General features: G+C 34.7%; 1 protein-coding gene across 1 annotated transcript in view; it reads left to right on the top strand.

Moving 5' to 3' along the window:
- The window catches only part of LOC114331815 (beta-1,4-N-acetylgalactosaminyltransferase bre-4), a 52,927-nt gene extending 43,248 nt beyond the window's left edge, over positions 1–9,679 (top strand). Inside the window, exon 6 of the mRNA XM_050643837.1 lies at positions 9,283–9,679. Within this exon, the coding sequence (XP_050499794.1) occupies positions 9,283–9,412 (130 nt within the window). The 3' untranslated portion in view covers positions 9,413–9,679. The remainder of the gene's footprint in view (positions 1–9,282) is intronic.
- Positions 9,680–14,441: the final 4,762 nt, after the last annotated feature.

Genomic DNA, 14,441 nt, shown 5'->3' with positions numbered 1-14,441 from the left:
TTAGTGGAGGATAGCGGCCGATAAATTCTTCTGTAGCATCCACCGGAATCTCGTTAGAACCGGAGAGTGGCTCTTGACTAATGTTTTCATCAGGTGTCGCTATATCGGGTGCATCAAGAAATACATCCTCCTCATCCTGCTCCTCCTTTTTCACCTCTTCTTTATTAACTTGTCTAAACTTGTTATCGATAGCATGATGTAACGTTTTTGATGATTGAGCAATATCCTTGAGAGGTGTCGAGATTGGTTTAAAAAGTTTATTTAGTGACTCATCTCGTTCAGTCTTGCCTAATTTCAATGCCAAATATTTCTTGCGAATTGCTCTAGCCAACTCGGCGACTTTCTTCTTGCGCATGGCAATGGCAACCGTATCATCTGACATTTTGTTGACGACTAAACAATTAGCTTACAATTTTATATATTTATCAAATCCTTTGCGGTATCGGCCATTGTTGAGGGCAAAATCTTTCATAATTATCAGCGTGCCATACCTGTCACGCCAACATTCTGAACACATTTTTTTAAATTGATCAAATGACACGTCTGGTGATACGTGTTCATCAAATATATGTTTTAAATTTATCTCGTCTTGCTTGAATAATACAATCATGTTACAATTGTCTCTTATTAGCTGCTTCGGTATTTTTGAATATGTTTGGCATAAATAGGCGGCATCGATATCTTTATGTCTGCACATGGAATAATACTCGCGAATCTTCTGCTGTCCATCACATGCAACATCGTCAAATAAGAACACGGAGTTTGGTTGAGCTTCGTTGGGATCAATAATTTCATCATTGTCTTTGAATGGAAAATACCCAACACCTTTAACTTGCGCTATTACATCTTGCAGTAGTTGGTATTTCGGTTGAAAGAGGGATTTCGAATAAACATAGACATTTTTGAATTTGGCGCCATTTGGATTACATAAAAGTGATAGCATGATGTTAGTTTTTCCACATCCGCTTGGACCACAAATAATGGCTCTGAATGAGTTTGGTAATAATTTTCCATGTTTACTGGTTGTCACTTTCTGGACAATGTCTAGATTATCAATTGGCAGCGTCTGCTCTTGTTGAACGACCTTCATCGTGTGACATGTGTAGTAAATAAGTACGGCAATATATTATAGATGTCGCCACTTGCATGTCATCAGTCCAATGTTGGTCTTCGAAGGAGGCGGTCTCTTGAACACTCTCATTAATAAACTGCCGATTGAGCTTCATATTCCTGGTGGTTATCAGTATTGTGGGCCTGGAACAAAACTAAAAAAACGTCTTGCACGCGGAGATCCAGGAATTAATCCATTAGACGCAGCTTGTAAACGGCACGATATCGCTTATTCGCATCATACATCTCTCGAAGAACGTCACAAGGCTGATAAAGAATTGGAAGATAGGGCTTGGGAGCGATTCAAGTCTAAGGACGCTAGTTTTGGTGAAAAAAGTGCTGCTTTACTTGTAACCGGTGGAATGAAAACCAAAAGAAAGTTGGGAATGGGATGTCCTCATCATCGTGGAAGAAAGGGACGTTATTCTTTCAATCGAGATGTTGTCTCACAAATCACAAAGTCCATGAAGAGAGGAGCATCGTTAAGAGATACTGCTTTGACGGCTGTACGAATAGCAAAATCGGTAATTAAAAGACTTGGTGGTCGCAAAGAAATTGATGTCCCACGAGTATTGCCACTAAAATCTGGAGGTTTCCTACCCCTCATACCTCTATTTGCCGGTCTTTCTGCTTTGGGGGCTTTAGCCGGTGGTGCAGCTGGGGTGGCGAAGACTGTGGTTGACGCAAAGAATGCTCAAAAGAAATTGGATGAAGACATACGTCATAACAAGGCGATGGAACACATCGGATCAGGTCTGTACCTGCGTAAGAAACCCAGAGGTGGATTTGGCTTGTATTTGAAAAAAAACTTCCAATAAAGCTACCCAATCGTCCGCTGTACGACTTGGACATTGCACATTACGCAAAAATGCTTAAAATACCACATTTTCGAGGAGTTTTCATGAATGACACTCTGCCTAGAGACGGTCCTCGACAGCGAGAATGTGCAATAGGTAACTTGGATGTGTCAACACATAACGGAACACATTGGGTAGCATATAGAAAGATAAACGATGACGTAGAGTATTTCGATTCATTTGGTAATCTGAAGCCGACCAAAGAACTTGTGAAATATTTGGGTGCACGTGCCAGAATTTTCTACAATAATCATCAGTATCAAACTTATAATCAAATCATTTGTGGACATTTATGCTTAAAGTTTTTATATAATGGAGCATATTAAAGGCATGGAACTGCTTATGGATCACATGTTTCATAAAAAACGTTTTGAGGAATTCAGTAAAGAAGAACTACAATTAATACCGCTAGATTATATTATACGAACTGTAGAACCTATAGGATCCTGGACGCCCATATAAAAAGCATGGAAAACGGAAAGTCTACCTTGGACAGAGGAGTCCTGTGATGGACATTTAAGTCAACCTTGGACAAAAATTCAATACAAATTAAATGGGTCAATTCTCTATTAGACATGATACAGTCTAGCATGGACTGAACAATTCTAAATAAAATTCCAAGAGTTATCGCATTCGAAAAGTGTTTTTTTTGTATTACGAAATAAAATACCAAGATGTTACATATTATTTATTAACAAATTATAATAATTCTAATAATTTTAAAATTGTTTCTCTTTGCAGTTCTGCCTTTTTATTTAAACCTAAATTCATTAGTTCACTAATAATTTTTCGTTTTTGATGCATTTTTTCCTTGTATGATTTTCGTATCGCCATCCCACGTTCACTTTTGTAAAATGCTCTTCTCTTTTCATTTGCTTCATTTTTCCTTCTAATACCTTCCTCACCTCTTTCACACTTGCAGGTTGATTTGACATGTAGTTCATGCTCTGATGTATATTTTTCTAAATTGCTAACGCCTCTGCTCGCTAGGGTAGAAATTTCTTTGCGTATACCTGCACAGAACTTTCCTCTCGAATGTAACCATTCTGATTTAAATACTCTTCTCTCGTAATGGGAGTGAGGTTTACCTAAAAGTCCATCTCCATCTCGACGAAGGGGTTTTTGACCATCAGCACAGGAAATGTATCTCAAAACACCAACACAATGATCCAAACAAATAATTTTCCTAAATGTAGTTTTTGGATGTAGTCTTTTCCCTGCACGTTGTAGTTTCTTCTTGTAAGCCAACACTGTAGATCCATTCGTAAAATGAATTAGTGAATGGAGATGTTCGTGTGCAGTACTTCCGTCGTCTGCTACTAAATGACAACGGCAAATGGAATACCATTTTACATTAGGAGCACATGCTAGAAGAGAAAAGTCACTCTCATTTAAGAGTAAATGATACCATTCTCTCGGTGACTCTTCGTAGTCCTTTGCCATATCCGCTGGCGAAAGAGCTTTGATGTCATTGACACTCAAAAGAGCCAGATAATCACTTTTTGATAATTTAGACATATTTTAACTGGATACTTAATAACGAAGAACTGAACTCTCAAAGCAGTCTCATTAGACTAAAAGAGTCCTTACGAACTCGTTAAGATTATATGCCAGTACAGCTTCCCCCACCCTAATTGTTTATTTCACGCATGCGCCATTAACACGGTCAAAGTTCAAAATATTGTTGTCTAGACTTGCAACTAACCAAGTTATCCAAAAATTTTGGCTTGCTGTTCTGTCACCGCAACTAAATCTCAACCCTACGTTAGGTTAGGCAGTGCAACAGAGGTTAGCAGAGCGTCTCACGTCACGCCATTCACGTCACGTAAATGCATGATAGAGAATTGACCCATTTAATTTGTATTGAATTTTTGTCCAAGGTTGACTTAAATGTCCATCACAGGACTCCTCTGTCCAAGGTAGACTTTCCGTTTTCCATGCTTTTTATATGGGCGTCCAGGAGCCTATGTGTTTATGTAGGTTTTCTTAAGTGTCATTCACGTCACGCCATTCACGTCACGTTCTGACGCTCTGCTAACCTCTGTTGCACTGCCTAACCTAACGTAGGGTTGAGATTTAGTTGCGGTGACAGAACAGCAAGCCAAAATTTTTGGATAACTTGGTTAGTTGCAAGTCTAGACAACAATATTTTGAACTTTGACCGTGTTAATGGCGCATGCGTCAAATAAACAATTAGGGTGGGGGAAGCTGTACTGGCATATAATCTTAACGAGTTCGTAAGGACTCTTTTAGTCTAATGAGACTGCTTTGAGAGTTCAGTTCTTCGTTATTAAGTATCCAGTTAAAATATGTCTAAATTATCAAAAAGTGATTATCTGGCTCTTTTGAGTGTCAATGACATCAAAGCTCTTTCGCCAGCGGATATGGCAAAGGACTACGAAGAGTCACCGAGAGAATGGTATCATTTACTCTTAAATGAGAGTGACTTTTCTCTTCTAGCATGTGCTCCTAATGTAAAATGGTATTCCATTTGCCGTTGTCATTTAGTAGCAGACGACGGAAGTACTGCACACGAACATCTCCATTCACTAATTCATTTTACGAATGGATCTACAGTGTTGGCTTACAAGAAGAAACTACAACGTGCAGGGAAAGACTACATCCAAAAACTACATTTAGGAAAATTATTTGTTTGGATCATTGTGTTGGTGTTTTGAGATACATTTCCTGTGCTGATGGTCAAAAACCCCTTCGTCGAGATGGAGATGGACTTTTAGGTAAACCTCACTCCCATTACGAGAGAAGAGTATTTAAATCAGAATGGTTACATTCGAGAGGAAAGTTCTGTGCAGGTATACGCAAAGAAATTTCTACCCTAGCGAGCAGAGGCGTTAGCAATTTAGAAAAATATACATCAGAGCATGAACTACATGTCAAATCAACCTGCAAGTGTGAAAGAGGTGAGGAAGGTATTAGAAGGAAAAATGAAGCAAATGAAAAGAGAAGAACATTTTACAAAAGTGAACGTGGGATGGCGATACGAAAATCATACAAGGAAAAAATGCATCAAAAACGAAAAATTATTAGTGAACTAATGAATTTAGGTTTAAATAAAAAGGCAGAACTGCAAAGAGAAACAATTTTAAAATTATTAGAATTATTATAATTTGTTAATAAATAATATGTAACATCTTGGTATTTTATTTCGTAATACAAAAAAACACTTTTCGAATGCGATAACTCTTGGAATTTTATTTAGAATTGTTCAGTCCATGCTAGACTGTATCATGTCTAATAGAGAATTGACCCATTTAATTTGTATTGAATTTTTGTCCAAGGTTGACTTAAATGTCCATCACAGGACTCCTCTGTCCAAGGTAGACTTTCCGTTTTCCATGCTTTTTATATGGGCGTCCAGGATCCTATACTTTTTTACTGAAAAGAAGAAGAGATCTAGCGATAAGCGACCACTTTTGCACTCAGCGTACAGGGTGGTCCTCTTTCGGGAAAGAAGAAGAAAAAACTTCTTACAAGCCTCTGGTCATTGTTGTTGTTGATCACTTCTTCATGCAATCATTGCGTCATACAGGTATACAGGTGATACACACACAGGTATCCAGGTGACACACAGGTGACAATAGGTTTGCGTCATACAGGTATACAGGTGACACACACAGGTAAAAGCAGGTGACAACGTTCTTACACCCTCTGGTCATTGTTGATCACTTCTTCGGGAACGAAGAAGAAGAGATCTTGAGATAAGCGATGAGTTCTTACAACCCTCTGGTCATTGTTGATCAATGTCACGTAAATGTCACATCATTCACGTTCAAATGTCACGTTATTCACGTCACGTCATTCGCGTCACGTTATTCACGTCACGTCATTCGCGTCACGTTATTCGCGTCACGTTATTCACGTCACGTCATTCGCGTCACTTTCTGTTCGGCACTATACGGAAAAGAAGAAGAAAAATTGATAGTTAATGTTGAACGTTGACAGAAGAAGAATTGACAGTTGGCTTCTGTGTCGCCACCGCTTTCATTTGACACACCATACGTCAAAATCGGATCATTAGCAAAGAAGATATGCTGTAATGCCGTTTTGGCAATGTCGCCATCTTTGTTTTTTTGTCTCAACTTATTCGTTACCCCTCCGCTTTCCAACGAGCCCTCTTACGTCAAAATCGGACCAATAGCAACGGAGATATGCTGTAATGCCCTTTTGGCAATATTTTTATGTCTCACGTGACAGACAACATTTTGGCAGATAAGCACGAACTTTGTGTCCTTCGACAGATAAGAAGAAGAAGATCTGTAACAATACGAAAGGACTAATAATTGATAAGCGAAAAAGAAGAAGAATTGACAACCGAAAAGAAGAAGAAGAATTGACAGCATGACAAACGAAAAGAGGAAGAACAGGTGGCCATCTTGGGGCTTCGTGACGTAGCTTCGTTCTCATTGGTCGGTAGGCTGGACTTTGATCTCATTGGTCCATGGGTGATGCTGCGGGTGGGCGGGGCTTCGTTCTCATTGGTCGGTGGGCGTGGCTATGGTCGGTGGGCGTGGCTTTCTGGCGGCAAACATTAAAGGATGCCGCACTTTCCCACGGCCGGCAAAATTTTCCCACGACCAACCGGCCCATACTCTGCTAAGATTCCTGCGTTGCGACGCCTACTAGGTCTGGATTCCGCGTATGAAAAAAAAGTTGATTAATAGCAAGCTGAAAATTTGTTAATAGCTTAAGGGTGTCTAGTCAGACAAACTTTGATATATAGGAACACTGGAACAGGGGAAGTTTTAATTGTGGAACAGGTTAAAAATTTGGGACGGTCACACTACGAAAACGTCACATGCATTTTGTCCGACAGAACTTCCAATTGATTTGTTACCCTTTCATTAAACTCTCATGCAAAAATCAGACTGCTATTTATCACCAAATGGGAATTATGAGTGGAACACGTAGAATATGTCAAATGACAGGTATTATGACAGGTGATAAAAATAGCAGTCTCATTTTTGCATGAGATTTTAATGAAAGGGTAACAAATCAATTGGAAGTTCTGTCGGACAAAATGCATGTTAAGTTTTCGTGGTCTGACCGTTCCAAAGTTTTAATAAATTTTTAACCTGTTCCACAATTAAAACTTTCCCTGTTCCAGTGTTTTCCAAACTTTTTAAAAATATGTCACCTTAGCACTTATATAAATTTACATAAATATTTTTTTTATTATTAGTTTTCTAGGAATCTAACCAGAAATCTTATCAGTATATATTATTATAGTAAGGCTATTATGTATTGTTTCTGCTGACTGTGCAAACGAAACAATACATAATAGTCTTACTATAATAATGTATACTGATGTGTCCTGTGTTATGAGGTCACTCGGCTAAACAAAATTCTACCGAAACAGCGCGGCTATTTTTGTAAGTATCATATACCAGACAAAAGTATAGAGAAAATGCAGGATATCGTGTAAATATAATACCGAAATATTATTTTAACTATCACTTCTCCAAGAAATTAACGCGGTCATTTTTAATATCTCAAATTTCCTAAACCTGTTGTCCAATTTAAGTGATTTTTTTTAATATTTTGTCTTATTCTTTATAAATATCGCAGTAATAATGGATGTTGTTGCTAGACAGGTCAATTATTGTCAGTGTATACCGGGTGTACCAATCAAATTGTGTTTTTTCTCACTTTGTGGAATATTGTAACATTATACTAACTTATTATTCTAGCATGCAATAGCATACTGAAATTAAAGCCCAACTATAGCCTCATATTTTCTTAACATTATGTTTTTTTATTTATTCACTTATATTGGATAATGCAAAAGTTAAGTACTTTTTTAACTAGCCATGTTTTCATCAATACAGAATGTTTTTAAATAAGTATGGCAAACTTTAATGGGTAATTCTGCACGAAAAAGTAATGACAGTTTGCTTCATAAACGTTTACTTTATAAATGCTTTGTTTACCAAATAGGGGGGTTGAAATTTTTCTTACAAACTGAAGATTTATTTATTGCTCTAAAACCGGTTGACATATACAAATGAAATTTTGTGGGTTTTAAGAGGTATTTTTAACTTTAGTTAGTTAGAACATAGGTAGGGATCAGTTAGATCGTGGGTTCAAACCCCACCCGGTGTCAGTTGTTTCGATATATATTAATTTGGCTAGTCTTTACTATCGCTATGATATTCAAGCTTAAAGTGTACCTCTTTGTTACGTTGTTCGAAGATATGCAATACGCTAATGGGCAACTGCGAAACTTGCAAGACTCTTGCTGCAAGACCAAGACCGGGAGCGCAATACCAAGACCAAGACCAAGACCAGGTGTACTGGCGCAAGACCAAGACCAAGACCAAGACTGTCTAAGTCTCGTCTTGGTCTTGCATTTGGGCAACACTAATCATTATGTTCATGAGCCTGGTTGCTTGTTAACTCTTTTGCAGGAGATTCTAGTCTCTTGGCATATTTTTTGTAATGTTCTGTTATTATTGTTTTTATGAATGACATATTGAGATCTTGCTCTATCACATAATTTTGTACAAGGGGCATTCAGTATTGGTATAAGGACTTTGTTCTAGAATCTCTGCAGTAATTCTAGATTTGTTTGACTCGCTGTCCCCCACAGTTGGATACCATAGGTCCACACTGGTTTTAATACCGCTTTATATATCAGTAGTTTTTTCTCAAGGCTTAGTTAATATTTAAGACCAATGGTCCAGTATATTTCTCGAAATAATTTTATTCCTGTACTAAATTTACAATCAAGATACAGCAGAAATAAACAAACCAAGACACGTTAAATGCTACTAAAAGCACTTCTGAATCATAATTTACAATGTTTAAACTTTTAAAATGATGATTTGGGATTTACAATGTATATACATTGTAAATTATGATTCGGGAGTGCTTCTAGTAGTATTTAAGGTGTCTTGGCTTGTTTATTTCTACTGCATCTTTGTAATTTCTACATCTACTTTGTAAATTTATTATAGTGTTTCGTTTTTGTTAAAATGTGCTTTTGCCAATTCAACCTCCTATCAAGGTGGATTCCTAGGTGCTTTAGAGTATTGGTTTGTGGAAGATTGTTTCCTTCAGAGTTACAGTTGGACATGTTTGTTTTTTCATGGTGAAAATAATATGGGCAGATTTATTCTCATTCGCCTTTTTCTTTCATTTTTTAAGCCAGTGTTGGATATTGTTAAGGTTTTTGGTAAAAACAGACCGTCTTTTCTACATTATTCCGGCAAGTTTCTTTGGCTATTTAATTTTTTTCAACTAATTATATTTTGGTAAGACAATTATTATCACTTTTTAATTTCTTTATATTTTTTAGGTATAATCTCCTTAAAGAAGGAAAGAAAAAATATACAATAGATGGACTTAACTCTCTGCACTACAAAGTATTACAGAAGCAGAAAAAAATGCTTTATACATGGATTTTGGTAGATATTAACACTAAATGAACATTTCACAAAAAAATTTATTCGTACGAACAATAATTGAATTGGTTCATATTGGACTATATTTTACTCAAGTCTAAAGAATATAATGTACCTACATTAGAGTATCAGCCCTAATTTCGCAGAAACAGAACAAGAGAACTAGTTGTTTCTGACTTCCAGGCCTTCGATATTATTTTTTTATAATATAAGGTAAATCCTGTATAACAGTGAATGTCAGATGTGTTTTAACGAAGCTTTTATATAAAATAAAAAATATTCAAAAAATTGCTTTTGTAGTGAATTCTTTTTAAATCAATCAAAATCAAAAAAGATGAATCGAAATAGTTATTTTCATAACTAGTGCGGAAAGTGATACTTTCACGCACGAGACTGCCGTTGACCCGAACGACGCGATAGCGGAGTTCGGGCAAGCAGTCGAGTGCGGGGATGACACTTTTCGCATGAGTTATTAACAATATTTTTTCTAGGACCGTACGTTTGGAAAAAAGCTGCAAAAATAGAGTTATATCAATTGTTATTTAGAAGTGAAAATACACAAATTAATTCTCTGACAAGGTTGTCAAAACCAAACTTTCAATATAATGTTACCACGTGTTAGGGTTGCCACGACGACGATATTGGTTTCCGTGACGACGATTCAAAACCATTGTAATTGTCTAATGATCTGACTTTTAAATATTATGTCAAAATAATTTTATTTCATCGGTTTATCAGTAGTAATTGCACAAGAGCTCTAAAATTCTATATTAATTTTAGAGATCGAGTGCAATTTGTTGCGATTATTTCATGAATGAAACTGTTCAAAACCAAAATTTTATTGTAGTTTATTTATGTACCTAAGTACAAATTAGTACAATTAAACACAGAGTTGTTATAAATATTTGACGGTTGAAAGTCATCACTTTTATAATTTTTAAAACAATAATTGTCATTAATGTCACTAAATGTATTTTTTCATAGCAACGAAGGGCATCTGACGTAATATACTTGACGACGGGAAATTATCAAAAATTGTCAAGTATATTATCAGAAGAGAGTGAGAATAAATTGAAAATAATGCGACAGTTTTTCGAAAATTTGTTGTCTGGCAATAGACACGAGAGCCCGCAGGGCTCGAGTGGTTATTGCCCAATGACAACAAATTTGAGTAAAAATGAAGCATTTTTTTTTCTTATTTATTCTTACTGCCGTGTGATATTCGTAAGATTATTTTTTAATACATATAATAAATGTGACAGTCGTCAATACTAGGAAAATGGTTGCCATTAAACAGAAACAATCTACTTAAAAAAATTCTATCGGTAATTGTCTACAGTAGATAATTCTCAGTATAATTTTAATCTGATTGGACAGAATTAAACACGTGATCAAATATCTTACTATACGATTGGAAGTTAAAATCATTAAAAAAGCATCAGTTTAATTTTGATTTCTGTAGCTTTCTATTGGTCAGAATCTCCTATAAATGAAATAATCAGTAGTAATTGCACAAGAGCTCTGAAATTATTGAATTTTCCCGAGTGACACTTTGACAGTTTTAATTTCACGAGCCGAAGGCGAGTGAAATTATGTCAAAGTGTCACGAGAGCAAAAATTCTATATTAATTTCAGAGGTCGAGTACAATTTGTTGCGATTATTTCATGAATAAAACTGTTCAAAACCAAAATTTTATTGTAATTTATTTATGTAAGTACCATTAAACATACAGTTTTTATAAATATTTGACGATTGAAAATCATCACTTTTATAATTTTTAAAACATTAATTGTCATTAATGTCACTGAATGTATTTTTTCGTAGCAACGAAGGGCATCTGACGTAATATACTTAACGACGGGAGATTATCAAAAATTATCGATTTAATTCAGATTTCTGTAGATTTCTATTGGTCAGAATCTCCTATGAACGAAATAATCGCGCTAATTTCATTAAAACATGAACACAATAAGAAAAATTTGAAATAAATTAGTAAATATTATCTAAATATTAGTTTATTGCATGTATTATAATATATTATAATGCCATATTACAAGGTATTTTACTTTCCTGCACGCCATGCGGGAAAGTTCAGCTTTCAGAAACAAAATGCGTGCGTGAAAGTAGCTCTTTTAGCAAGGCCGTAGAAAAAATATTTTACAATAATACGCAATTTTACTTTAAAGTAAGATTAATAAACTTAATTTATTTATTTCCAATAAAAATAGTAAATTGCATTAAGATGCCACAAGAAAACAGCTTGAGCAATATTAAGAAAAAAAATCTATAATATACTTAGGTATTATACTGAGTACCAAAAAAAAGTTGATTAATAGCAACCTGAAAATTGTTTAATAGCTTAACAGTTTCTAGTCAGACAAACTTTGATGTATGGGAACACTGGAACAGGGGAAATTTTAAATGTGGAACGTGAGTTTAATTGTGGAAAGTGTCATCCTGACAAGTTTATGATTGTGAAAACGAGCGGGTTGTTTTTAAGTTTATTCAATAACAAACTTTATATAATATATATAAAAAAATGTTTGTCCGACAAATATGTTGGGCATTTTAATAAGTCCGACATGCAGAATATGTCAAATGACAGGAATTGTATTGATGGTAAATAGCAGTCTGATTTTTGCATGAGAGTTAAATAGTATGGTAACAAATCAATTGGAAGTTCTGTCCGACAAAATACATGGGACATTTTCATTGTCTGGCGTTAAAAACCTGTAACCTGTTCCACAATTAAAACTTCCCCTGTTCCAGTGTTCCCGTACATCAAAATAGACACAAGGTTCAAAATTAGATACAAGGCCATCTCAGATTTTAACTTTTACAAAAATGGCGGGCATTCAAAATGGCGACTATGCATGTATGACTAATAACACGATAACCTTTGAACTAAAACTCCGACTTCAACCAAATTTGGTATATGGGTTATTTTTTTGGTGTATAAGAACGAACTCTTGAACCGGAAGAATCGGTTTACAAGAAGTTGTAATTTTACTGATTTTTTATGTAAATATGTGTTATTTTTTTTTTCAATTTTTCACTGTGTTTATATTAGTTTTTCAAAAAGGTAATACCGGCATAAAAAAGAGCGTAAAAATGTTTTTTAGGAAATATTTTGAACTTTTTAGTTTTGTTAATTAACATTTAATAAATGCATAAATTATCTACACAATGTGTAGTACCTATGTGCGGCAGATTCGTACAAATATTATAAGAATTTTTATGCATTTTATGATAGAAGCATATAATTTGGACCACATATACTAGATATACAAAGGTTCAAATTTAGATATGAGGCCATCCCAGATTTTCCCTTTTACAAAAATGGCAGGCATTCAAAATGGCAACTATTCATATGTGACTAATAGCACGATAACTTTTAAACGAAAAATCCGATTTCAACCTAATTTGTTATATAGGTCCTTTTTTGATGTGTAACATCGAGGTCTTGAACCGGAAGAATCGGTTTACCAGAAGTTGTGTTTTTCCTGATTTTTTATGTAAAAATATGTTGATTATTTTTTCAATTCTTTCACTCTGTATGTATTAATTTTTCAAACAGTAATACCGCCGTTGAAAAGAGCGTAAAAATATCTTTTAGTAAATATTTTGAACCCTTTAGTTATGTTAATTATCAATTAATAAATGCATAACCTATCTTCACATTTACCTATGAACCTATGTGCGGCAGATTCGTGCAAATAATATAAGAATTATTGTGCATTTAATGGTAGAGGCATATAATTTGGACAACACACACTACACATACAAAGATTCAAATTTAGATATGAGGCCATATCAGATTTTGTCTTTTACAAAATGGCTGACATTCAAAATGAATCTGCTGCATATAGGTAGATGTGAAGATACGTTATGCATTTATTAAATGCTAATTAACATAACAAAAAAGCTCAAAATATTTTCTAAAAAATATTTTTATACTCTTTCCAATGGCGGTATTACCTTTTTGAAAAGGTAATATATACAGGGTGAAAGAATTGAAAAAAAAAACAACATATTTTTACATAAAAATACAGTAAAAACACAACTTCTGGTAAACCAATTCTTTCGGTTAAAGACCTTGATCTTATTCATCAAAAAAAGAACATTGATGCCAAATTTGGCTGAAATTGAACTTTTCATTCAAAAGTTATCGTGCTATTAGTCACATATGAATAGTCGCCACTTTGAATGCCCGCCATTTTTGTAGAAGGCAAAATCTGAAATGGTGTTATATCTACGTTTGAACCTTTATATGTGTAGTATATGTGGTCCAAATTATGTGCTTCTGCCATCAACTTCACAATAATTATTATAATATTTGCACGAATCTGTCGCACATAGGTATATGTGAAGATACATTATGCATTTATTAAATGATAATTAACATAACTAAAAAGTTCAAAATATTTCCCGAAAAACATTTTTCGCTCTTTTCAATTGCGGTATTAACTTTTTGAAAAATTAATATATACAAGGTGAAAGAATTGAAAAAAAACAACATATTTTTAAATAAATGCCAGAAAAAACACAATTTTTGGTAAACCGATTCTTCCTGTTCAATACATAGATACCAAATTTGGTTGAAATCGGACGTCTCGTTCAAAAGTTATCGTGCTATTAGTCACATATTATGTATAGTCGCCATTTTTGTAAAAGGCAAAATCTGAGATGACCTCATATCTAATTTTGAACCTTTATATGTGTAGTATATTTGTTCCAAATTATATGCTTCTATCATTAAATGCACAATTGTTTCATATATCGGCTTTACTACATAAATAAATGCCATAAAATCACTTTTCGAAGACAATGAATATAAAGTGGAACCCCGATAAGTCGGCCCCCGATAACCCGGGAGTCCGGCTAACCCGGACCGATTTTCATCAGATAAACATTTTTATTTTCAGTACATTTGTATTTTGACAACAACACCCGATTTGGGCGTCGAAACCATAATAAAATTATTTTTCAATTTAATTGTGGCTTATTTCCCATCAAAATAGTTAATTATCAGATAAACATTTCAACAATAAA

Source organism: Diabrotica virgifera, chromosome 2, assembly GCF_917563875.1.
Source record: "Diabrotica virgifera virgifera chromosome 2, PGI_DIABVI_V3a".
NCBI classification, from domain to species: domain Eukaryota; kingdom Metazoa; phylum Arthropoda; class Insecta; order Coleoptera; family Chrysomelidae; genus Diabrotica; species Diabrotica virgifera.
The sequence above is the reverse complement of the archived record's forward strand: the minus strand, read 5'-3'. Positions and strand labels throughout refer to the sequence as shown.